Below are 26,795 nucleotides of genomic sequence, written 5' to 3'. Positions count from 1 at the left end.
TGTCCTTCGCTTCTACCTCCTCATTCTCTTTCCACTTCTGTCTCTGCCTCCTACCTCTCACTACCCCCAATAGGTCCTCTTCCTCATTCCTCATAGATTTTCCTCCTCTCTGCCAAGAAGATGCATCTACCCTCTCTCTCTACTCCTGCCTCCTGCGCTTTTCCTGGGTCCGTGCCTCTGCCCCTAGGCAGAGGCACGGACCCAGGAAAACACTCACCCGGCAGAAGTGGATGATTGTGGTTTTTTTTTTCTTTTTAAATCCTGCTTGTCTTACTTCTCCTTATCTTCCAGGGCATACCTTTTTATTAAAACGACTATTACTGGGCTGACCCAGTGGCTTGTGGATGGACCTGGGTTCAGTACCCAGATCATGTGTTCAACTCAACAGGTAAGCCAGAGACAGCATTCACAGCCTCGAGGAAAGGAGCCCTCATCATTGCAAAAAGGCAATACTAGATAACCAGTTTTAATGCCTGTGAATGCAAGGGCCCAGAAAGAGCCCTGGTGCAAGGTCCCTGGCTACGGACTGTCACTGCAATGGCTAGACTAAAGTAAATTGGGAATGGGCTTTAAAATAGTAGGAGGGGGGAAATTCCCCTCTTGGTTGGTTGTGGAACCACCCCTTGTCACATTAACTAAGAAGGGTGTATGTAGGTCAGAAAACAGAACTCTACCTAGCATTGGTACACTGTCATGTGCAAGGTAACTCACCCCAAAGAGATTATATTCTGAGTTTGGGCACAGGAAATTTCAGGGACAGAATGACTGAAGACAGTTAATAAGTCAGTTTTTATGGAGAGACCCCCCCCCCCCCCCCCCCGTCTCAAAACTAGTTTTCAATTAAACATTGAGAGGTTCAACAGTGATGATTAGAATTTCATTATATTGTGTTAAGTCTCTTCTGCAGGCTTGTGGGATGGTCAGCCTACCACACAGATTTGGATTTCAAGAAGGAATCATTTATAAAAACATGGAATGAGTTAATACATCCCTTACCACAAAATTTCTGCCTAACCATTGGATGTGATTGTTAATTTTGCTGTTTATTTGCTGTGAGAAATAATGGAATAGGGAACCATAAATTAGATGAAATAGTGGGTGAGATCCTGTACTTATCCCTCTGCAAATCAGATCAAACCTGAAACAATTGCTGCACATGCCTTTTTTTTTTTGTGTTAAATATACAAGTCTTGTGCTATGGGGGGGGGGGGGTGTAAAGACCAAGGCATTAGAGTCCTACTGCTGCTTTATATGCTTTTCAGCAAGTGCAATGTTAGAATTATGTAAAAGAGACCAGTCCATCCATAGACATAACACTCCAAAAAAAAAAAAAAAAAAAAGTTCCAAATTTGGCATTTAGGAATATTAAGTTTGAAAACCAGAATTATTGGGTCAGTATCTTCAGAGAACAGAGCCTCCTAGAAAAGTTTCCATATTGTTTTGTATGGGAAACTGTTAGAAGCTGTACAGTGTTGATCAGTGCTCCATTCCAAAAGCCTCCTCTCCCCCCCCCCCCCCCCCCTCACCCTGTCTGCCCTTTGCTATAGAGCAATACAGTGGGACAGATAGGGAGAGTAAATGAATCTACTAAAGAGACAGGCGTCTCTCCATAAAATCTGATTTATCAAGTCCTCATTCATTCTACATGCCTATTGGAATAGTCAAGCCTAGTAAATTCAAATCCTTTAGTCTGGCTTCCCTGCTCTTTCTGAAAATTGCACAACGGGGTGCTTCTAGGTGCCATATTTCTATGGTCCTGCACTTGTGCCAGGCTCTGCAAGTTTCCAGAGCTATTGAACTCTATATTAGTCATAGATATATTTTAAATTGACCCTTCATTTTCCTCCTACTCCACCTTTGGACCTTGAGCTCATTCAGAACAGGACTGGGATCTGGCGCCATGAGCTTTCATTCACAAATCCCAGGAGATTTTCCTCTCTGCTATTTATTCTGTGATTTTGAGTAAGTTCCGGAAACGCCCTATGCCCAAACTCAGAATATACAGTAATCTCTTTGGGGTGCCAGTTGTGTAATATAGTGAGTTATCTTGCACATGACTGTATACCAGTGCTAGGTAAAGATTCAGTTTTCTGACTTACATACACCTTTCTTAGGTAATGTGACAAGGGATTAAAACATTTGCTAACAGTCCATGGCTATCCTGTTGATGAGATCCTACAAAGTTAGGGTAGCCATTTGCAAGTTTCTGCAGCTACTAACCCCTGGCAATCATGATGTTGAAGATCAAATCAGTAGCTTTATCTGCTTTGCTTTTCTAAAGCATGGGATCTAGAGAAGTTGATAGTTGACAAAACTTCATCCTCACTTTTGCCAGTTCTGCCAACAGTAAAAAGAACTGAGAGTTCTGATTTTTTTTTTTCCTAGGAAAAGAACATGAAGACCTGCCAAAAACATTAAAGCCCATTTGCTGCTTTATCCTTAGCATTAAAAGTAGTTGTGTGCACTTTTTGTGTGTTTATTAAAATATAGCAATAGACACTTTTAAAATATTCAGCTAAGCATGGCGAAGTGCCACTAGATATAACAAATCACTTTGCAGCTCTTATTTTTTTTTTTTTTTTTTTTTTTACAAAAAATTCTTAGCTGAACATCACAGGATTTTAAGCAGTGTGAAAATGATACTGCTATTTGTTGCAGAGTGCAGCTTTCGATGATATACTGCATATAAGACATTTTATAAACTTGAAAGGAGCATGGACAGAATGGTTCCCTAAACAGTTGTAGGAATCCTGCCTAGTGCCGGACTTAAAATTTTACAGCTATAGATTTTCTACCTGTGGCAGAAACTGAGTACCAGATTTAAGGATTGGGCAACATAAAGACAGCTTGTGGGTTGACTTAGTTTGGGCTGTTCCAAAATTTTGAACAATAGGTTCAAGAAAGGGGGAGAAATGCACAGAATTTGTGCATCCATAATTTTGAAGCAAAAAGCATTAGGCGGATGTTTGCTTGCAATGGCTATATTTAAGATTTTGCAAAATTCCCATTGTGCTTCCTGCGAGTTGAAAGGAAGCACCATTCGGGTTGAGCAGCCTTGGTTAGGCTAGTCCCCGATCCGGTGCAGGGGTACACACACGTGGAGACCCGCATGGGGGGTGCCATCTTGCATGCGGGGGTCATCGGCGCCATCTCCCTTTCCTTCGGCGGTACACGCAGGACATTCCGGCGGTCAATGCACATAACTTGTGCGCATCCCATAGAGTTGTGTGCATACCTGCGCGCGCAGCATTGTGCATAACTCGAGGCCACGCACACAACTGGGCTGTGCGCACAACCACAAGTTAGCCGTGTGTACACTGGAGCGCACTCCCTGCGCAGGCCGCACACAAATATTTCTGTGCGCATAACTTTGACCACGCACAAATACTACCATGCGCATAACTATGGCCGCGCACAAATACTACCATGCGCATAACTATGGCCGCGCACAAATCCTCGTGCACAGTGAAACGTGTGCGCCTAGACATAAAAATTCAATGGCACCGGCGTCTAAGAAGGCCAGATGGCACTCTCTTTGCACAGTCTGCCACATAAGAGCCGCGCAGCCTGAACTAGAGGGCCTTCCTGTGTTGGCCTTGTAAAGAAGCCCAGGGTGGACCAAAGCCTGGTCCTTCTCAGTATAAGGAGGGTCTGGAGCTACTACTCTCGATAACTCCCCTGACCTATGCAACTCTGAGAGGCCTTCTCCACAGGAGGGCTCCTCAGGAGCCCCTACTCAGACTCCCCCTGGGATTAACATGGACCCTGGTTAGAGTCTTTTCCAATGGCTGCAAGCCTTTGTACAGGCTCAATCAGCCCCGGCTGCAACACAGGTTCAACCCCGGTCGGAAGCACAAAACCCTCCCGACCTTACTCGAATGCCTTGCCTAACTAAGAGTCTTCGAGCAGGGACCCGGATACCTCAGAAGGGGCTGCATTAGTTTGCTCTCTGAAAGAAGGAAAAATCCCTCAAGACCTGGAACCATACTGAACTATGCTTCGTTTCTCTCACAAGGATGAATTACCAACCCTTGTTTCCCAGACTCTGAAGACACTGGGTTTTCGAGGCATGGAACCTATGGCGGAACCAAAGCCCATTCCGGTGTTCCTTCATAAAGCCTCATGCTACTTCCCGGTCTACTTCCAGGAACTGGTTGACCTGGAGTGTGATGCCCCGAAGGCCAGCTTTAAGGGAGGCTGGGCCTTGGAAGCCTTATACCCTCTGGAACTTGCAGCCAAGGAACGCCTGCGCTTTCCAGAGTGGATGCCATGGTCTACGCTGTCTCAAAGCGAACAACCATTCCCGTAGAGGGGGGGCCTGCATTACAGGATACTCAGGACAGAAGTCCATCCTTAAGCAGGCCTTTGACGCAACAGCAATGACAGTGCAAATTGCTTTCTGCTGCGTGCTGGTGACACATACCTGCTTACTCCTCTCGAGAGAGGCAAATAACTGTCGTGACGATGGAACCTGTAGCAACTTTCCTGACGGACACAAGCTCAGCCTGAGGAGTACCCTTGGTAGTGGCAGCCAGAAGTGGTAGTACCCTTGGTAGTACTCCTTGGTAGTGGCAGCCAGAAGTGGTAGTACCCTTGGTAGTACTCCTCTCGAGAGAGGCAAATAACTCCGGAACTTATACTGTCACGATGGAACCTGTAGCAACTTTCCTGACGGACTGCATCCCTCAGCCTGAGGAGTACCCTTGGTAGTGGCAGCCAGAAGACAGTTATGGCTGCGAAATTGGCCTGCTGACGCGACTCCTAAAGCGAATCTCACGAGAATGCCCTTTTTAAAAAGGATCACCTATCCGGAAATGAAACGGAAAAGTTAGCCAGCAAGTGGGATGAACCACCATTGTCTCGGCTACCAGAAAACAGGAGTTAAAGATCCCAGCACCCCTCTCCCAGAAGAGCCAGGAGCAGAGGTCTCAACGCTTTAGGCCCTACGGGAACACAGTTCCAAGCACTCCGTTCTTCCGAAAGGCCCCAGTCCTTTCGGCACCGACAGACCAAGAGAGGAACAGGCCCAGGAGCAGGGGCCGATCCAGCCACGGGAAGAGGAAATAGGAAGTAGACTTTCCCTCTTTTACCAAAGATGTCAAGATCACGCCGGACAAATGGGTGCTATACATCATTTGAGAAGGTTACTCTCTGGAGTCCCGCTGCATTCCTCGGGACAAATATATTATGTCGCCTTGCCACTCCCATATCAAAGACTGGCAGTGGAAGCCACTCTAACAAGATTACTCTGCCTGAAGGCAATAACTCCGGTTCCTGTGCCCCAACAAAATACTGGGCGCTATTCCATCTATTTTATTGTCCAAGAAGAAAGGGTCATTCCTAGAGAACTTGGGAATAAATGGAGACATGTAAGAGAGAGGAGCATTAGTTGTGGTGCTGGAGTGGCTTAATGCTTTGATGTAGACTGCTGCATCTGTTTTGACAATATTGTCCTCATTGTAGTCTCTTCCTCCTTTTACCCTTTTGCCACACACTAATTTGTTTTTGGAAAATTGTCCAGAAGGCCTTAGAAACATTTCCAATATGGAAAAATGGTTTGTAGAGAGCAAGGTAAATTCTGTGAGCTCACGGTGCCTGATGATGCCCTGAGCAGTGACAGCATTATTTAGTAGTTTAAAACAAGCAGATTTGGAAGTGGCTAAGAAATTTAGATTTATACAAAATTATCACTTTATTTTCAGCAATGGAGATGCAGATCAAAATGAGAACTTTAGTTACTCTCACTGTTGATGTTGAAAATACCTTGAGGTAATAGGACCTCATATAAAGAAACCATTTAAATAAACTTGTACGTATTTATAAACATTTTTCTCTGCTTTAAGTAGGCATTCATTTTATATTCCTTATTACATTTATCGACATATGTGACCATGGAAATCACCTCAAATTCTCAACTGGGGGAGGGACCATTAGGTATCACCACTGGAGAGCAGGGTGCTCCTAATAATTCTCCTCTTAAATTTTAAAGAAATCCCCAGGAGGGAAATACACATCCACCATCTGCTGTAGACTGAGAATACTGGCAGGCTGTTGTCGCTGCAGGGGTATATATACTGTGATGTCAGCTTGCTCCGTCTCCATCTGCTGACAGAGGTGCATAATCCACTGGTCCTGAGTCCATCTGTCTACACCAAGGAAAATTAAATTATCAGGTAAGTAGTAATTTCTCCTTTCATGAGCAGGTCCAGGTTTTGAATCTCATTCCTAAATATTCATGAAATGTAAGATTTTCTTGTTTTCAGAGAACCTGTAAAAACTTGGCATGTTGAACCTTAAAGGGATGGATTAGCTTGTAGTTCATACTAAAAATAGATTTTAAAAAAATTATTTTGATATTAATATTATGTGAATATTCGATTTGAGATGTATGATTTGTTAAAACTTTGTATTTTTTTTTTTAAGTTTTATTGTGCTGATGTGTGGGTTTTTATACAGTGATTTTGATATATTTTATGTTTATATGTGACTGTAAATTCACCTTGGGCCTCTGGGGAGTGGTGAAAAAGTCAAAGAAATAAAATGTGAATATCAATTTTATAGAATCTCTGTATAAAATGTTTTTGTTCGGTGTACTCAAGCTATAAAGGCTGAAAAAGACTGTCATTGAAAACATATCTCCTGCCCTTGCCCTCCCCACAAGGTCCTATTTTTGTGTCTTACATGCTTGCATCGTGTCACTGTTTTGGCTTCTTTCACCCATGTTCATGAAAATATTTTCTCACATTCCTATTATCTTTCACTGCTTTGTCCCTCTTGACTGGCTACCTTGAGGTCAGAAATAATGTCCCCCACTCCTTAGAGGTATCTTTCTTGTTTGGTGAATTTTTGCACCTCAAGATACGTGATTTTACATATTTTGGATTACAATATGAGTCAAACTCTTCACCATTCTTCCTCATAATTTTTTTTTTGAGTAGGAGAAGCTTTTCATTTTTTTTTCCCCTAGACACGAGCCTTCCTGAACCATCAGCCTGTGGACTTCAAGGTGGTGTATGTACCACTGAAGTAGCAGGCCTGGGCTGTAGAACTGATTAGCACAGGTTTTATGGATGCACTGGGTTAGACTAGAGAACTTGGGAATAAATGGAGACATGTAAGAGAGAGGAGCATTAGTTGTGGTGCTGGAGTGGCTTAATGCTTTGATGTAGACTGCTTCATCTGTTTTGACAATATTGTCCTCATTGTAGTCTCTTCCTCCTTTTACCCTTTTGCCACACACTAATTTGTTTTTGGAAAATTGTCCAGAAGGCCTTAGAAACATTTTTTGATGATTGGAATACATAATGCTGTCTGGCCATCTGCTGCATGTCTGAGGCCCAACTTCCATCTCAGCCTAGCTAAATGGTAAAAGGCATTGCATTTCTGAGGAGTCTGGTTACTTGGAGGTAGTGTGGTTTCATCTGTTCAGGGTATGCAGGGGAGGGCGTTAAATCACGTTGCATTGAGTTCAGCTTTTACACTTGTTTGGCTTTTTGTAAAATTGTCTTCCGGTTTGATAGAAACTCTTGTCACCTTTCTCTTCTAAGAGCAGTCGGGAGAGAATCTGTAAATTGTTTGTATCATATTCCATGAAACAGCAACTCAGGAGCAGCTTATGATAAATGAAATCTGTGGACTTTTTCTATACATTAAAGCAGGAAGAACATTGTGTTGAAAGATTTTGATAGGTCTATGTGATGTGCCAAGTTAGAGGCACCTGCATACCAGCTACACTCATGGTAATGAGCAGGCATACAATTGTAATTAAAATGCCTTTGTTGTAATTTCAATAGTTCTATATTGGGTTGTTTTTTTTTTTTTAAATTAAAGTTTTCTCTAGAATTTAATGGCTTCATTTTGTATTATAGTTTTGTGTGACAAGTATTAGGGCTTGACAGAATTTTTTTCATTGTTTCTCAATTTGATTAAAGGTTTCCCCCACCCCCCCTCCCTTCACATTCTGCTCTGTTCTCCAAGGATCTTGGTAATTGTCAGGTTCTTGTGGCCTGGTTTGGCCTCTGTTGGAAACAGGATGCTGGGCTTGATGGACCCTTGGTCTGACCCAGCATGGCAATTTCTTATGTTCTTATGGAGCCTGGCCTGGAAAACTTTTGTCAAAGACTGGCACACGGAGTATGCCCAGCATGCTGCTAACCACGTCCATGTGGGGTGCCTCTTCACTCTTCCTTTCTGCGAAGCTTTTGCCTCGTGGTTGTGGAGCTCGCGCTTCATTTTGCAATTTTTGCATTTTTCTCTTTCCTGCATCACGTGGGGTCCCTCGTGTTTTTTCAGGTCTTCTGTCTGCGATCTGGAAAGTCCATTGAGCTTTCACGGTCTGTTGGCAACAGCTTCATCACCAGGTGACCGCCGACCATCTGTGTGCCGCGTTCTTTTTGCGATGGCGTGAGCCGGCTTTCGCCAGTACCCCCGGACTCAACGCATAATTAAACTCGGGAATTTGTTGCCAGAGGATGTGGTTAGTGCAGTTAGTATAGCTGTGTTTAAAAAAGGATTGGATAAGTTCTTGGAGAAGTCAATTACCCACCCCTAGCTCATCCTTTAATTTATAGGCAGGTGCCACTTTCACAAAAACAAACAAACAAAAAAAAAACCAACTTTGAGAGTTTGATCAGACCCCGGTAGGCCACTACCAGACAAATAGTGAATTCACTAATATATTTAAAGGACGTTAGACACATTCATACTCCCATAGCAACCTAAAACTTAACTAGGCACTGATCAAAATTGAGATGAAGGCAGCAGTCCAGCAGCAAGAGGGGGGCTTCCCAGTCTTTTGCATCGAGTGTCACATGTATGATTTTTTTACCCACTGGTGAGAAGTTGTACATGTGCATGCGATGCAAAGAGCTCCTGGCTCTCAGAGAACAAGTCCGATCTCTGGAGGCTAGAGTGGCAGACCTGGAGGAGCTAAGGCAGAGAGGTATATAGATGAGACCTTCAGGGACATAGTAGCCAAGTCCCAACTTCAGACTGGCAGCCCTGGTGCTGCCTTGGAGGAAGAAGGTCTCATGATTGGAGAGCATCAACCGGGTGCAGCAGGAAAGGATCCTGTAGCAAGGACCTGTTCTCCAGGTGATGCATTGTCCTTTCGCACTGAGGATACCTCCCCAAGGCCTACTGCCCAGGAGGGAAGGGTTAGGTCGGCCGCCATAGTTGGTGATTCGATTATTAGGAATGTAGATAGCTGGGTGGCTGGTGGGCGTGAGGATCGCCTGGTAACATGCCTACCTGGTGCGAAGGTGGCGAACCTCACGCGTCACCTAGATAGGATTTTAGACAGTGCTGGGGAAGAGCTGGCTGTCGTGGTACATGTGGGCACCAATGACATAGGAAAATGTGGGAGGGAGGTTCTAGAAACCAGATTAAGGCTCTTAGGTAGAAAGCTTAAATCCAGAACCTCCAGGGTAGCATTCTCTGAAATGCTCCCTGTTCCACGCGCAGGTCACCAGAGGCAGGCAGAGCTCCAGAGTTTCAATGTATGGATGGCGACGATGGTGCAAGGAAGAGGGATTCAGTTTTGTTAGGAACTGGGGAACCTCTTGAGGAAGAGGGAGTCTCTTCCGAAGGGATGGGCTCCACCTTAACCAGGGTGGAACCAGACTGCTGGTGCTAACCTTTAAAAAGGAGATACAGCAGTTTTTAAACTAGAACAAAGGAGAAACCCGACAGTCGCTCAGCAGCGCATGGTTCGGAGAGAGGTATCTTCAAAGGATACTAATGATGCATTAGAATTAGGGCATCCTGACAGTGAGGTTCCAATAATAAGAAAAGTAGTCCAAGTGCCTGTAAATAAAAACTCACCTGAGCTAAAAAAAATTCTAACTTATCCCTATCAATTAAAAAGCAGAATGAAAATACAAACAAAAAACAAATTTTGAAATGTTTGTATGCTAATGCCAGAAGTCTAAGTAAGATGGGAGAATTAGAATGTATAGCAGTGAATGATGACATAGACTTAATTGGCATCTCAGAGACATGGTGGAAGGAGGATAACCAATGGGACAGTGCTATTCCGGGGTACAAATTATATCGTAATGACAGAGAGGAGCACCCGGGAGGCGGTGTGGCACTTTATGTCCGGGATGGCATAGAGTCCAACAGGATAAACATCTTGCATGAGACTAAATGCAAAATTCAGTCTTTATGGGTAGAAATCCCTTGTGTGTCGGGGAAGACTATAGTGATAGGAGTATACTACCGTCCACCTGGTCAAGATGGTGAGATGGACAGTGAAATGCTAAGAGAAATTAGGGAAGCTAACCAAATTGGTAGTGCAGTAATAATGGGAGACTTCAATTACCCCAATATTGACTGGGTAAATATATCATCGGGAAATGCTAGAGCAGGGGTGGGCAGTTCCGGTCCTCGAGGGCCACAAACCAGTCTGGTTTTCAGGATATCCCTAATGAATATGCATGAGAGAGATTTGCATGCACTCTGCCTCAGTTGTATGCAAATCTGTCATGCATATTCATTAGGATATCCTAAAACCTTGATAGGTTTGTGGCCCTCGAGGACTGGAATTGCCCACCCCTGTGCTAGAGAGATAACATTCCTGGATGGAATAAATGATAGCTTTATGGAGCAATTGGTTCAGGAACAGACGAGAGAGGGAGAAATTTTAGATCTAATTCTCAGTGGAGCACAGGACTTGGTGAGAGAGGTAACGGTGGTGGGGCCGCTTGGCAATAGTGATCATAATATGATCAAATTTGAATTAATGACTGGAAAAGGAACAGTATGCAAATCTACGGCTCTCGTGCTAAACTTTCAAAAAGGAAACTTTGATAAAATGAGAAAAATTGTTAGGAAAAAACTGAAAGGAGCAGCTACAAAAGTAAAAAAAAATGTGCAAGAGGCGTGGTCATTGTTAAAAAATACCATTCTAGAAGCACAGTCCAGATGTGTTCCACACATTAAGAAAGGTGGAAAGAAGGCAAAACGATTACCGGCATGGTTAAAAGGGGAGGTGAAAGAAGCTATTTTAGCCAAAAGATCTTCATTCAAAAATTGGAAGAAGGATCCAACAGAAGAAAATAGGATAATGCATAAACGATGGCAAGTTAAATGTAAGACATTTCTAAGACAGGCTAAGAGAGAATTTGAAAAGAAGTTGGCCGTAGAGGCAAAAACTCACAGGAAAAACCTTTTAAAATATATCCGAAGCAGAAAGCCTGTGAGGGAGTCAGCTGGACCGTTAGATGATCGAGGGGTTAAAGGGGCAATTAGAGAAGATAAGGCCATCGCGGAAAGATTAAATGATTTCTTTGCTTTGGTGTTTACTGAAGAGGATGTTGGGGAGGTACCTGTACTTGACGAGGTTTTCATGGGCAATGATTCAGATGGATTGAATCAAATCACGGAGAACCTAGAAGATGTGGTAGACCTGATTGACAAACTGAAGAGTAGTAAATCACCTGGACCAGATGGTATACACCCCAGAGTTCTGAAGGAACTAAAAAATGAAATTTCAGACATATTAGTAAACATTTCTAACCTATCATCCATTGTACCTTAAGACTGGAGGATAGCTAATGTAACCCCAATATTTAAAAAGGGCTCTGGGGCGATCCGGGAAATTACAGACCGGTTAGTCTTAACTTCAGTGCCAGGAAAAATAGTGGAAAGTGTTCTAAACATCAAAATCACAGAACATATAGAAAGTCATGGTTTAATGGAACAAAGTCAGCATGGCTTTACTCAAGGCAAGTCTTGCCTCACAAATCTGCTTCACTTTTTTGAAGGAGTTAATAAATATGTGGATAAAGGTGAACTGGTAGATGTAGTATACTTGGATTTTCAGAAGGCATTTGACAAAGTTCCTCATGAGAGGCTTCTAGGAAAAGTAAAAAGTCATGGGATAGGTGGCGATGTCCTTTCGTGGATTGCAAACTGGCTTAAAGACAGGAAACAGAGAGTAGGATTAAATGGACAATTTTCTCATTGGAAGGGAGTGGGCAGTGGAGTGCCTCAAGGATCTGTATTGGGACCCTTACTTTTCAATATATTTATAAATGATCTGGAAATAAATTCGACGAGTGAGATAATCAAATTTGCAAATGATACAAAATTGTTCAGAGTAGTTAAATCACAAGCAGATTGTGATAAATTGCAGGAAGACCTCGTGAGACTGGAAAATTGGGCATCAAAATAGCAGATGAAATTTAATGTGGATAAGTGCAAGGTGATGCATGTAGGGAAAAATAACCCATGCTATAGTTACACTATGTTAGGTTCCATATTAGGTGTTACAGCCCAAGAAAGAGATCTAGGCGTCATAGTGGATAACACATTGAAATAGTTGGTTCAGTGTGCTGCGGCAGTCAAAAAAGCAAACAATGTTGGGAATTATTAGAAAGGGAATGGTGAATAAAACGGAAAATGTCATAATGCCTCTGTATCGCTCCATGGTGAGACCGCACCTTGAATACTGTGTACAATTCTGGTCGCCGCATCTCAAAATAGATATAATTGCGATGGAGAAGGTACAGAGAAGGGCTACCAAAATGATAAGGGGAATGGAACAGCTCACCTATGAGGAAAGACTAAAGAGGTTAGGATTTTTCAGCTTGGAGAAGAGACGGCTGAGGGGGGATTTGATAGAGGTGTTTAAAATCATGAGAGATCTAGAACTGATAGATGTGAATCGGTTATTTACTCTTTTTCGGATAATAGAAAGACTAGGGGGCACTCCATGAAGTTAGCATGTGGCACATTTAAAACTAATCGGAGAAAGTTCTTTTTTACTCAACGTACAATTAAACTCTGGAATTTTTTGCCAGAGGATGTGGTTAGTGCAGTTAGTATAACTGTGTTTAAAAAAGGATTGGATAAGTTCTTGGAGGAGAAGTCCATTACCTGCTATTAATTAAGTTGACTTAGAAAATAGCCACTGCTATTACTAGCAACGGTAATATGGAATAGACTTAGTTTTTGGGTACTTGCCAGGTTCTTATGGCCTGGATTGGCCACTGTTGGAAACAGGATGCTGGGCTTGATGGACCCTTGGTCTGACCCAGTATGGCATGTTCTTATGTGGCGGGCATCAGGGCTCAGTGGATGGCGTGACTACATGCCTCAGATCTGTGCCCTGAAATCCAGGACTGCCTGTCTGATTTGCCATGTACAGGGGAAAATCTGTTTGGAGGTGGTGGCACAACTGAAGGACTGTCAGGAGACCCTTCAACAATTGTCAGCTAGTACTTCTGACCAAGAAGCCCTCTCTGCAATAACTGAGCAGGCTTTTTTACCGGCCACGCAAATACTATCCATCAGCACCGAGGGCCAGACCTCAGTGACCTCCTCACAGAGTGAGGCCAAAAATCTTGGAAGCCCCGGACAACCACAGTTCCACTGTAGAACCCCGCCGTAGGGTTTTCACTGGCGGCCAGGGAGCATGAGCCTGCCCTCCCTGCAGGGCACAGACTCCTCAGTCGGGGGTCAGCTCCAGCTGTTTGCAGATCGATGGACCTAGATTACATCGGACCTCTGAGTCCTGTCCATCGTGCATCAGGGCTACAGGTTGCATTTCCAGCAAATTTCACCCAGCTCACCTTGTACCAGGTAGAGAGCAACAGGGGATTTACAGATACTTCGGGTAGAACTCTCCGTCCTCGTAGTGTCTCGAGCGGTCGAACCAGTTCCACCCAGTCAGCAGGGTGAACGGTTTTATTCCAGGTATTTCCTAATTCCCAAGAAAACGGTGGCCTCCGGCCCATTCTGGACCTGCGGCCCGTAAACCATTTTTTGGTAAAGGAAAAGTTCAAAATGGTCTCGTTGGGTACTTTGATTCCCCTTCCAGTGGGAAACTGGGCCCTCAGTCTAAAAGACACGCATGCCCATATCCCAGTCTTTCAGGCGGATTGGCAGTGCCTGCGATTCCTAGTCAACGGAAATCACTGTCAGTATCGTGTTCTGCCCTCTGGCCTGGCGCCCACACTACGTGTCTTTATCCAGTGTCTGGCAGTAGCCTGAGCCTATCTTCAGAGGCAGGGGATTCATGTGTTCCCGTATCTTGATGAATGGCTTATCAAGATTTATTTATTTAATTTATTTGAGTTTTTTTATACCGAGGTATAGCAAAAGCCTTCACCCCGGTTTTCAATTACAACACCTTATTACATTTAACAGAAAAACTGAAACCACAAACTAATTATTACAAATAACATCAACATTTAAACAGGGTCCATAAATGATTCAACCATGTATATTGGGTGAATGTCATTATCTCCAGACAAGGAGCACAAGTCTTGGAAACTCTGGGATTTCTGATCAACTATCCAAAATCCCATCTCCAACCCTCCTTACATCTGGACTTAATTGGGGCTCAACTGGACACTGTCCAGGTGAAGGCTTTTCTGCCTCGGGACAGGGCGGAGACCCTCGCGACTCTCGCTTGAGTGGTCTCAGATTGCTCCCATGTCTAGGCACACTAGTTTCTCCACTTGCTGGGCCACATGGCAGTGACTGTGCATGTTACTCCCTTTGCTTGACTGCACCTGCGCAGAGTGCAGTGAACTTTGTGTTCTCAATAGTGTCATGCTACCCAAGACCTGTGTACTTATGACCTAATCATCACACTATTATGCCAGTCCCTCCAGTGCTGGGTGACTCCCTCAAATCTGGAGCGGTAAATCCCCTTTTGGAGCCTCAACTCCAGGCTACCCTCACCACAGATGCGTCTTGGACAGGGTGGGGATCACATGTTGCGGGCCTCCACACCCAGGGACTTTGGTCTGCGCAGGAATCGTAGTCTTAAATCAACTTCTTGGAGTTGTGAGCAATTTGGTACACCCTACAGGTGTTCCAAGAGCAGCTCCTGAACAAGGTGGTTCTTGTTCAGACCAACAATCAGGTAACAATGTAGTATTTGAACAAACAGGGGGGGAATGGGGTCCTTCATTCTCTGTCAGGAGGCAGTCCACATTTGGTTGTGGGCCATTGACAATGGCATCCTCCTCCCAGGCAGTGTACCGCCCAGGGGTGGACAACACCCTAGCGGACTCTTTGAGCCGTGCCTGCCGACCTCACGAGTGGTCCCTCAGTCAAGAGGTAGTGAACTTACTCAATGTGAAGCAGGTTTCTACTTGTCGTAGGATTCTTGTTAAGGACTTTGAATTAACTATCTCTAACATAGACACACTGGTATTTTTTGCTCTCTATTATGCGGTGCTAGCTTTTTAACATTGTGATTTTCTATATAATTAAAATATCGAGTAAGCTTGTACAAAATAGATACATTTCATTTCTCTGTGATCTTGCATAGTGTTCCTGTTTTTTTTTGTTTTGTTGTGTTTTTTTTTGTTGGGGGGGGGCAGATTTACTGAAGTATACTTATTAGGAACACCATTAAATAGATTTACTGCCTTAGATATATTTTCTTACTGTATCTATAGTTTTGAATATATATATAGATATATCCATATATTCAAAACTGAATGCATTGAATTGGCCGATAGTCTTGAGCTGTAAAAATTCATTTGCTGATTTATTTCCCTTTGTAGGACCCTGATTATTCCCTTTTGTCCTCAGTAGAGGAATGGTAGGGAAACCGCACTGAGAAGTGTGGGTTCTGAGGTTTGGCAAGAAAGCAAATGCTTGCTTACACTTAAATCTCCACAACACCTTAATTGCATAATTCTCTGAAACAGTTGTGTCCTGGGTCTGTAGGATTCAGTTGGAAAACCCCCAGTACACACTCACATGGAAATGAAGTTAATGCTTCAGCAAGCTGCAGTGCATGAACTACTAGCATGCAAGATTCCTATAGGTACAAAGATAGCAAAAAAAAAATACTTTCCCCTGTCTGCGCTTATTATTCCTCAGCCTTCATTCACATCAGGCATCTTTGTGAAGGGAGATCATTAAAAGGACACTAGCATCACACTTTTTATTTATTGATTAAAATCTTTAAGTGATGTACAATAAAATCGCAAATTTTAAAAACCTAATACAATCAAATACATTCTCTGTTCAGATATCACATTACCTCAGATATGAATGGCAAAATTAAGTCAACAGCATTAACCACATCTTGAGCTGTTTCTGGAATGCCAATAAGTCCCTTTCTTCACTCAATATCAGCGGAAGCCCATTCCACAAACTCAGAATACTGGCAGAAGGACCTATTCTGCAAATGAGGATACGAAAAAATGTAATTGTTGGGATTTGTAAAAGGTGTTTCTTAGCTGACCAAAAATTCCTGCCCACCTCATACCACTTCAATCTCCCTTTCAAATGTGAAGAGCATAATAAACCTCACAAAATCTTAAATGTAAGTAAAAGATTTTTAAATTTATAATGTGCGGTCAGAGGAGAAGCCAGTGTAGGCCTCGTAACGGTGGCCCTGCAGAAATATGTCTGGAACTACCTGTGACATTACAGTATTCTGTATTAATTGCAATCTGTGAGTGAATATATAATGCAGTGTTCAACCCCTGCATTGTCGTCATGGTCTTCTACACAGGCAATCTTATGGGCGCTGCCACTGGAGTCACCTCTGTTATACACAAGGGCTCCATCACTACATAATCTTCCTGAATTCCCAGCAGCCATAGCATTACCAGTTAGCCTCACTTCAGTGGTGGGAAAAGTAATGGAGTCACTGTTGAAAGAGAGAATAGTGAACTATCTACAGTCCGGAGAATTGATGGACCAGAGGCAGCATGGATTCACCAGAGGAAGATCCTGTCAGACAAATCTGATTGACTTTTTTGACTGGGTAACCAAGGAATTGGATAGAGGAAGAGCACTCGATATCATATACTTGGATTTCAGCAAAGCTTTTGATACGGTTCCGCACAGGAGACTGGTGAATAAAACGAGAAGCTTGGGAGTGAGTGCCGAGGTGGTGACCTGGATTGCAAATTGGTTGACGGACAGAAGACAATGTGTGATGGTAAATGGAACCTTCTCTGAAGAGAGAGCGGTTTTAAGTGGTGTACCGCAAGGATCGGTGTTGGGACCGGTCCTGTTCAATATCTTTGTGAGCGACATTGCGGACGGGATAGAAGGTAAGGTTTGTCTTTTTGCGGATGACACTAAGATCTGCAACAGAGTGGACACGCCGGAAGGAGTGGAGAGAATGAGACGGGATCTAAGGAAACTGGAAGAGTGGTCGAAGATATGGCAGCTGAGATTCAATGCCAAGAAGTGCAAAGTCATGCATATGGGGAGTGGAAATCCAAATGAACTGTATTCGATGGGGGGGGAAAGGCTGATGTGCACGGAGCAGGAGAGGGACCTTGGGGTAATGGTGTCTAATGATCTGAAGTCGGCGAAACAATGCGACAAGGCGATAGCTAAAGCCAGAAGAATGCTGGGCTGCATAGAGAGAGGAATATCGAGTAAGAAAAGGGAAGTGATTATTCCCTTGTACAGGTCCTTGGTGAGGCCTCACCTGGAGTACTGTGTTCAGTTCTGGAGACCGTACCTTCAAAAAGACAAAGACAAGATGGAGGCGGTACAGAGAAGGGCGACCAGGAAGGTGGAGGATCTTCATCGGATGACGTACGAGGAGAGATTGAAGAATCTAAATATGTACACCCTGGAGGAAAGGAGGAGCAGAGGTGATATGATACAGACTTTCAGATACTTGAAAGGTGTTAATGATCAAAAGACAACGACAAACCTTTTCCGAAGGAAAAAAATCAGCAGAACCAGGGGTCACGATTTGAAGCTCCAGGGAGGAAGATTCAGAACCAATGTCAGGAAGTATTTCTTCACGGAGAGGGTGGTGGATGCCTGGAATGCCCTTCCGGAGGATGTGGTGAAGACCAGAACTGTGAAGGACTTCAAAGGGGCGTGGGATAAACACTGTGGATCCATAAAGTCAAGAGGCTGCCAATGAAGAGTGGGTGACTCGCCAGAATGATGGCTACTGCCTGGAGTCAATACCCTTATTAAATAAACATACACAGGCTTACGGTGACTCCAACATCGCTCTAAGCTTCAACAGCAAGAGGAAATGTGGAAAAAAGGATTCACACTCACAAAGAGGGGAGTAGCTGGCTTGTTACGGCGGTTACTACCCCAAATCAAATAAGCCTGATACTTCACTTTCAATGCATATACAGCAGAGCTCTCTGCTTCAACGGCAGGGGAGAAGAAAAGAGGGTTCGCACTCACAAAGCGGGGAGTAGCTGGCTTGTTACGGCGGTTACTACCCCAAACCAAATGTGCCTGATACTTCACTTTCGATGCACATCCAGCATGGCGCTCTGCTTCAACAGCATGGGAGAAGACTTATACGTCACGCATATCCAGCATAGCTCCCTGCTTCAACGGCAGGGGAGAAGAAAAACAACCAATAAGGGCTAATAACATAGTCTGGGTAAAACAAATAAGCATGGGTGCAGCTTGCTTATTGCGGCGGCTACTACCCCTAACGAATCAAGCTAGATATTTCACTTGGATGCAGCTCCATCACTGCTCTCTACATTAAAGGTGGGGGTGGAAGGGAAATAGAACCAAGAGCTAAGAGAAACAGATAAGTATGAGAGAAAATATGTGTGAAGCTTGCTGGGCAGACTAGATGGGCCATTTGGTCTTCTTCTGCCGTCATTTCTATGTTTCTATGTTTCTATGATAGAGTGGGGGTTCTGCTTGATGCATCCTGCTCCTGCATGCATCTTGCTGTCTTCTACAGCACAGATACCTTGCATATTGCCTGGCACAATGTTTTCTAGGCTAGGATGACCTAATGTTATTGTTCTGAGGAGGGGATGCATGTCAACTGGGTTCGAAAAATACTTAAAAAAACAAAAAAATAACCCGTTGGTGCCAGCCAGCATCTTTAGGAGCCATGTAAATGTTTTATTTTCTTTTTCTAATTTACCTTTTTTTTTGGGCGGGGGTTCATCTATTTTTTTCCTTATTTTGCTTTATTTTTGTTCACGTTTATATACCTCGCTGTGCCACCACCTCATCTCTAGCTTCTCCTTTCTTGTGTGGTCTGATGATAGGGAGCAACCCAGGGCCACAGCAGTAGCGATGGCCCTATCATTTTTTAAATTATGTTTTATTTTTTGTTTTGGTTTTAATTGTAACCTGCTTTGATGTTCCTGTGAATTGTGTGCAGTCAGATTGTAATAAATCAGTGGTATTGGCACAGCCTTGGGCCACAGTGGCTCTTTTGGCCTTCTCCATAGCAGTATTGGTGATTCTTCTCAGTGGCCCTGGACACCCCTAGGCTATAACAGTGGTGACTGTTTTACAGTATTTTCTGCTATAACAAACCAGCATCAACCCCATAAAGATATTTGTTGGCTCCTAGCTTAATATAACTATTGTATTTTGAAGCTCTGAAAGCTCATACTGTACACTTTTTGAGGGAAGAGGGGAGACTTAGTGAAAGAAATCACAGCTTCCAAAATAACCTGCCTTTTTGGTTCTGGGATTAGAAGGGTAGCATTATGTTCTGATTCACTGATGTAATTGGTATTCAGGGATTGCTTTGGAGGATGTTGAAGCCCCACTGTATGTACTTGTGCATTTAGCCAATGATATTTTCTTGTCCATAGGCAACCACGTAAGATGAAACATGCTACTGCGAAGAGCTTGCCGTCTGAACCAGAAGATTTTTCTGATGAAGCAGTTTCTGAAATTTTCTATGGGACCTCTCCTCCCAGCACTCCCCGACAGATGAAACGTATGTCCACAAAACACCAGAGGAATAACACAGGGAGGCCTGCTGCCCGCTCCACTTTGAAAGGTTGGTGCCTGCTGATCTAAAAAAAACAAAACAAAAAAAAACCCCGAAACTATTTTCCCTTCAGCCAGGGTCAGCAACATATGGCATGTGTGTCATTAGTGGCATGTGAAGACATTTTCAGTGGTGTGGCACACCATTGAATAGCAGCTGAGTTGCCACCACTGGAAGCATGTGGCCCACAAACTGCATAGGTAACACAATGGCATAGCGACTACATCCTCTCCTCACTGGCAATGGCAGCAGTTGTCGTGCTTAATCACATGTCACTTTTAACCAAACTCCATCTCCTGCTGCCATGGTACCAGACTCACAGTTCTTATTGCAAGAGTAGCCCTGCAGCAGCAGGAGGTGACACTTGGTTAAATGCAATTCCTACTGCTGTGCACTCCATGATCAGGCAGGAGAAGAAGGCCCAGTGGTGGCTGAATACTGAGGCCCCGTGACAGCCAAAGAGAGAGGGAAGCACCCAGTAAGCTGCCAGCAGACCCCATTCCTCTAGCGACTGAGGGATGGGGGTCTGTGTGTGTGTGTGATTTGCATGGGGGGGGGGGAGAGCATGTATGCGCATGTGATTGCATGTGGGGTGGGGGGAGAGCATGTATGCGCGTGTGATTGCATGTGGGGTGGGGGGGAGAGCATGTGTATGTATTGGAGATTGTGTGTATTTGAGAGAGAGAGGAGAAAGTTTGTGTACACCTTCCCCCACCTCAATTGATTAATGCAATCTCATGGTGAATGGAAATTAAATGTTTCCAGATATAAAGAACATTTTTTTTATCCTTAGAAGTTTTAATTATTGGGTGGTATTTAATGTGTATGTTGAGAAATATTTGATTGGTGTTTGGAAAATTAAAAAAAAAATTGTTATTAATTATTGGATATTCTATTCATCAGCTATTTTGAAATATTTATTCTTTTAATTGGTATGGTTTTACTAGTATGATTTTATATTTCTTAATTTTGTTACTTATTAGATGCCAAGCTCTAGGCGACTTATAAAAATACAAACATAAAATCATATGACGCTTGGTAATGTTTGTTTTTCCATTATTGTGCTGCGTAGAGAATTTGCCTTGTTGCAGTTTCCAGTTCAGTTTTTGTCTGCATGTTTCTATTTCTACTTTTTTATGATCACTTTATTCTGCATTTGGTGAGGTTCTGCATATGTGACAGAGTTGAGTTCTTCTAGCTAGTATGTAGGGGTCTGTAGCAGTCTGGCCTATTGTTTTCCCAATAGGAGGTATAATGGCAGGGAACATAAGAACATAAGAAAATGCCATACTGGGTCAGACCAAGGGTCCATCAAGCCCAGCACCCCGCCTCCAACAGTGGCCAATCCAGGCCATAAGAACCTGGCAAGTACCCAAAAACCAAGTCCATTCCATGTAACCATTGCTAATGGCAGTGGCTATTCTCTAAGTGAACTTAATAGCAGGTAATGGACTTCTCCAAGAACTTATCCAATCCTTTTTTAAACACAGCTATACTAACTGCACGAACCACATTCTCTGGCAACAAATTCCAGAGTTTAATTGTGCGTTGAGTAAAAAAGAACTTTCTCCGATTAGTTTTAAATGTGCCCCATGCTAACTTCATGGAGTGTCCCCTAGTCCTTCTACTATCCGAAAGAGTAAATAACCGATTCATATCTACCCGTTCTAGACCTCTCATGATTTTAAACACCTCTATCATATCCCCCCTCAGTCGTCTCTTCTCCAAGCTGAAAAGTCCTAACCTCTTTAGTCTTTCCTCATAGGGGAGTTGTTCCATTCCCCTTATCATTTTGGTAGCCCTTCTCTGTACCTTCTCCATCGCAATTATATCTTTTTTGAGATGTGGCGACCAGAATTGTACACAGTATTCAAGGTGCGGTCTCACCATGGAGCGATACAGAGGCATTATGACATTTTCCGTTTTATTCATCATTCCTTTTCTAATAATTCCCAACATTCTGTTTGCTTTTTTGACTGCCGCAGCACACTGAACTGACGATTTCAATGTGTTATCCACTATGACACCTAGATCTCTTTCTTGGGTTGTAGCACCTAATATGGAACCCAACATCGTGTAATTATAGCATGGGTTATTTTTCCCTATATGCATCACCTTGCACTTATCCACATTAAATTTCATCTGCCATTTGGATGCCCAATTTTCCAGTCTCACAAGGTCTTCCTGCAATTTATCACAATCTGCTTGTGATTTAACTACTCTGCACAATTTTGTGTCATCTGCAAATTTGATTATCTCACTCGTCGTATTTCTTTCCAGATCATTTATAAATATATTGAACAGTAAGGGTCCCAATACAGATCCCTGAGGCACTCCACTGTCCACTCCCTTCCACTAAGAAAATGGAAGGGAGCGAGAAACTTTTTTGTTTTCTCCTTTTTATAATTTTGTTCTTATGTGAAGAAAACCATAAATTTCAGTCATATTTTTACATATTTTAACTAAAAATTGTCAATTAACATTAATATTCAAGATTTGTATGAAAAGAATCTGGCTGATCAGGGTGTCGACTGGCTTGTGCACTTGATGATCCAAGTTACCTATCCCCAATTTAAATCTTGGCACACCACTTCAAACAAGGTTGCCTACTCCTTTGTTAGAGACACAGTACTTGGGTTATATTGTGTGATTGGAGATTTCCTAGGAAATAACATCTATGGAGAAACCATAGACTTGCACATGTGGAGCAAAAATTCATGGATGTGACTTGTAAAGATGAAGTATTGCAAAAGTATTCTTCCCAAACCTCAAGAACTCTCCCTAAAACCTATTAGCAACTGCTTAAGCTTTGCATGCATGAAGAGCTAGTGCTACTTAGCAGGCTTCTCTAGTAACCAACATGCTCTTCAGGGAGTATGGAGCAGAGCCTGGAGAGGGAATGCAAATCATGGAAGAGAAGACATTTGATTTTGAAATTGTCTTCTATTTTCAGATGTAAAGCACAATATTGAAGGTGCTATATATACCCTTAGCATTTCATCATCGAATTTTGAGCCATTCAAATGATGTGCATTTTTCATACATCTGCCAGTCGGTGAAAAAAGGTCTGTAGATTTTTGTGGGTCTTTTTTTTTTTTTTTTGTGTGGGGGGAATACTCCAAGCTTTTTAGGAGCCGGAGAAAAATCTGATTTCCTAGCGTGTAGACAAATGGACTCAGGACCAGTGGGTTATGCTCCCTGCCAGCAGATGGAGATGGAGCAAGCTGATGTCACAGTACATATACCCCTGCAGTGACACCAGCCTGCCAATATTCTCCGTCTCCAGCAGATGGTGGACGTGCACCTCCCTATGGGGATTGCTTCAGATTTTGGAAGGAGAATTTGAAATAGAAAAAGAAAAGCCCCGCTCTCTGTGGTGATACCAGATGGTCCCTCCCCAAGTTGAGAATTCCTGAGACTATTTTCTGTGGTCCCTCATATGTGTGCCTTGTTGGTCTGGTAGCTGGGTTTCCCAGTGTGGACTCAGCTGATTGTACAGCTTAAATGCACCGGGTGCAGGGGGCTGAGCGTGGCTGTGACAGCATATACTACCTTCATAGCTGGAGACTGTCTCTACTCGGCTGTTAAGGGCTGAGCTCCAGTACGTTAAAAAAAAAAAAAAAAAAAGTTAGTAAAAGCAGAGACAGTATCGAGGGGTTTGTAGGACTTTCTCTGGTCTCAGAGTTTGGTGCGCCATTCCGACATTCGTTCTTGCTCCCGTGGGGGTTAGGGGATCTGGGCAGCCTAGCAGGTTGAGTGGCCCCGGTGGGCTAGGCCCCGCAGTTAGACCTTTTGCCTGTGTGCCAAGTGGAAGGCCATGGTGACGTTTTTTTCTCATGTTTCTGTGTGTGCTTTACTGCCCTCTATAGGACATCTGTGTGCGGGACCTCCGGTGATGACAATTGGAGCGGAGGGAGAAGCTTGAGCTCCGTGGTCCTCTGCGGGTGTCGTCCCCGTCCCCCCCCCCCCCCCCCCCCCGATTGCCCTAAAACAGCCGGCATATTGAGTAGCTTTTGCTTCAGGGGGTTTTCGCAGGCAGATGGACCCCCGAAGCCGCTGTTTATAATTACCTAGGTGGCGGATGCAGGCAGATTGCAGCCGGGATTGGAGCAGCAGCGGCACGGCCAAGATGGTGGCCGCCATGTGGAGCAGCTCGTGCAATTAAGATCGGTACAGATGCAGCACAGCGGCGTTTCTTGGCAGAAGACATGTGGCCACCATCCGCGGGGGTCCGGGGATCCGATAATGTGCCCGATGGGACAGTGCCACAACATAATCTGTAGGAGCAGCTGCCGGACTGGGATGGCCCCATTCTTCAGTGGTATAGTGAGTGCACATGTTGGGGAGCGGGGGCTGGAGCCTTAGAACTGTCTTCCGTATTTAATATTTTGAATCTTAATATATTCTGGGCCCAGCCTTTATTCTATGGTGTGGAGCGCAGCTGGCCGGCAATGGTTAAATGCTCTATGGAAGTTTGAAGCTCGGCCTTGACAGGCCCCCTGCACCAAGGGTGGTGGCTATTTGAAATCCCAGGCATTGCTGTTGTACTCATTTGCTTATTTGGCATTCTCACTCACCGATGTCTCAGACTGTCCTGTTCGGTCTTACTGTAACAATTTGCTGACTACTTGGATCATTTCTTCCCAGATATCTCATCTTGCAATCCCAGGCCTTGCTGTTGCACTCCGCTGCCTGTTTGGAGTTTTCCTTTTAAGATGTCTCGTACTGTACTCTCTGGTTGCGCCTTTACACCTTGATGCTTGTTTGGAATATTGCTTCTCAGAACTCACATATTGCAATCTCAGGATTTGCTGTTGTAATCCGCTGATTATATGGACCTTTCTTACTCAGATGTTTCAAACTGTATTCTCTGGTTGCGCTGTTGCACCTTGATGATTATTGGGAGTATCACTTCCCCGATATCACATATTACAGTCTCAAGCTTTGCTGCTGCAATCCGCTGAATATATGGACCTTTTTTTATCAGAAGTCTCATACAGTATCCTCTGGTTGCGCTGTTATACCCTGATGATTCTTTGGAACATTACTTCCCAGATATCACATATTGCAATCTCAAGCTTTGCTGTTGCAATCCGCTTAATATATGGACCTTTCTTTCTCAGATGTCTCATACTGTACTCTCTGGTTGCGCTGTTGCACCCTGCTGATTAATTGGAACATTCCTTCCTAGATATCTCATCCTGCACTATCAGGCTTTGCTGTTGTACTGCTGCTCAAGGGGTCCACCCTTACCGTTTGGAGGAAGGGGCGATGCGCCAGAGGAGCACGCGGAAGAGTGTCGTCTGCCGGTCTCTCGTCCCTGCTGTCAAGATGGCAGAGGCCCCTGCAGGCGCAAAGGTTCTTGATTCGCTGTCTGCAGATGCAAGTCTTCAAATCTCTCAAAGTGTCACAGCAGCCTTAGACCTTCGTCTCACCAAATTACAGGCATCTATGGACGATATCAAATCGGTGTTGGAAGGTCAGACAAAACAGTGGGATGAAGCGGAACATGTTCTGTCGGACCATGGAGACCGGCTGGGCGAGTTGGAGCACAGTGTGGAAGCGCTACAAGCTACCCAACGAGACTTGCTGGCCAAAATTGAAGATTTAGAAGACAGAAGGCCGAGGAACAATATCCGTATTATCGGGGTTCCAGAGACAGTCAAAGACCGTGAGTTGTCCGAATTTGTGGAATCTTGGTTGCCGAGACAACTGGGTCTGGAGTTTTCTGTGACGCCGATAGTCTGCGAATGAGTTCACTGAATTGGAATCTTACGGGAAGGAGCGAACAGACCCAGACCAGTGCTAGCGAAAATATTGAACTGGGCACATAAAACGCAGATCATGCGAGCGTCTAAGCAGGCGTCCACGGACTTTCAAGGCCATGATACTTCTATTCAATGATTTCTCAGCGGCGACAGCGGCACAACGAAAAACCATGTCCCCCGGCGTGTACAGAGTTGCATAAGCGAGGCATCAAATTTGGGTTGCTTTATCCAGCTAAGCTGCGAGTTTTCCATGATAACAAGGTTCTTTTCTTCACCTCCAGAGATGCTGCGGACAGATTTATAGCTACCTTGCCAACAACAGGGGAAGAATAAATGTGGATTGTTGTAAGGAAGCCCTTTTTGTAGCGGAATAGAGGGAGGAAAGCTGAGGATCCTGGTTCTTGTTACGTAACTCTTATTCTCACCTTGGGGATCGACGGGACATGTCACACTTTTTTGTAGCTGAAGCATGTTCTCATCTGACTATGCTATGGTGCAGAGACCCTGGAGTGCAACTGACAAGTCGAGGTCCCCTTGATGGGGGGGCCACGTGGCTTCATTATGCCTCTAAAATGCTGTTAACTTGTACAAAGGATCAAGCAACATTATGTTTCGGGGGGGGGGGGGTCTAGAGGGGGGCCTTCTTTTCACTACCTCTTCCAGGAATGGGGGTGGGAGGAATGGCTCTGAGCCTCTTGGGGCAGGTGTTCGTGTTGTGGGTTATGTGTGTCTGTGAGTTGGTATGGCTGTGGTTTGTGTGGTGCAATTGGTGTGCTTGGGTTGAGAAATTCAGTCTGCTGGATCTGGGCTGGGGAGGGGTGGGAATCCCTGGAGACATCCCTCTCATCTGGGTGATAAGGCATTTTTTTGTGGCCATTGACCTATATTTTTGGAGGTCATTTTCTCATGATCCTGGGGGCTTAGGCTGGGGAGCCCCGGGATCTCTTTTTGTTGCCATGGCGGCTCTGTCGCATCCTATTGGTACTATTTTTTAAGTACTTTCGGCTATGGCTACAGTAAAATGTACATCCCTTAATGTAGATGGCATACACTCCCCTATCAAACGAAAAAAACTCCTTATGACTTTTAAATGTCTGGGGTCGCAGGTTGTGTTCCTTCAAGAGACTCGCTTGTCAGCGAGTGAACATATCAAATTACAAAGAGAGTGGGTGGGGCAGTGTTTGTTCTCCTCATCCAGAAAAAGAGGGGTCGCTATACTCATTCATAAACAACTGCCTTTTCAATCTGAACGGGTATGGCACGACCCCGAGGGTCGCTATTTCATAGTCCATGGATTGTGTAAT

The 26,795-nt window shown here is 44.1% G+C and overlaps 1 protein-coding gene across 7 annotated transcripts in view; it reads left to right on the top strand.

The window, feature by feature from the left end:
* MAP3K4 (mitogen-activated protein kinase kinase kinase 4) overlaps positions 1-26,795 on the top strand; it is a 464,119-nt gene that overhangs the window by 42,773 nt on the left and 394,551 nt on the right. For 6 of the 7 annotated variants that reach the window (XM_029594153.1, XM_029594149.1, XM_029594152.1 and 3 more), the window contains exon 2: positions 19,542-19,732. The exons of the other annotated variant lie outside the window; for it this stretch is intronic. In XM_029594153.1, the coding sequence (XP_029450013.1) occupies positions 19,542-19,732 (191 nt within the window). The remainder of the gene's footprint in view (positions 1-19,541; positions 19,733-26,795) is intronic. 7 annotated transcript variants of the gene reach the window in all.

Source organism: Rhinatrema bivittatum, chromosome 3 (genome assembly GCF_901001135.1).
Source record: "Rhinatrema bivittatum chromosome 3, aRhiBiv1.1, whole genome shotgun sequence".
NCBI lineage: Eukaryota > Metazoa > Chordata > Amphibia > Gymnophiona > Rhinatrematidae > Rhinatrema > Rhinatrema bivittatum.
The sequence above is the reverse complement of the archived record's forward strand: the minus strand, read 5'-3'. Positions and strand labels throughout refer to the sequence as shown.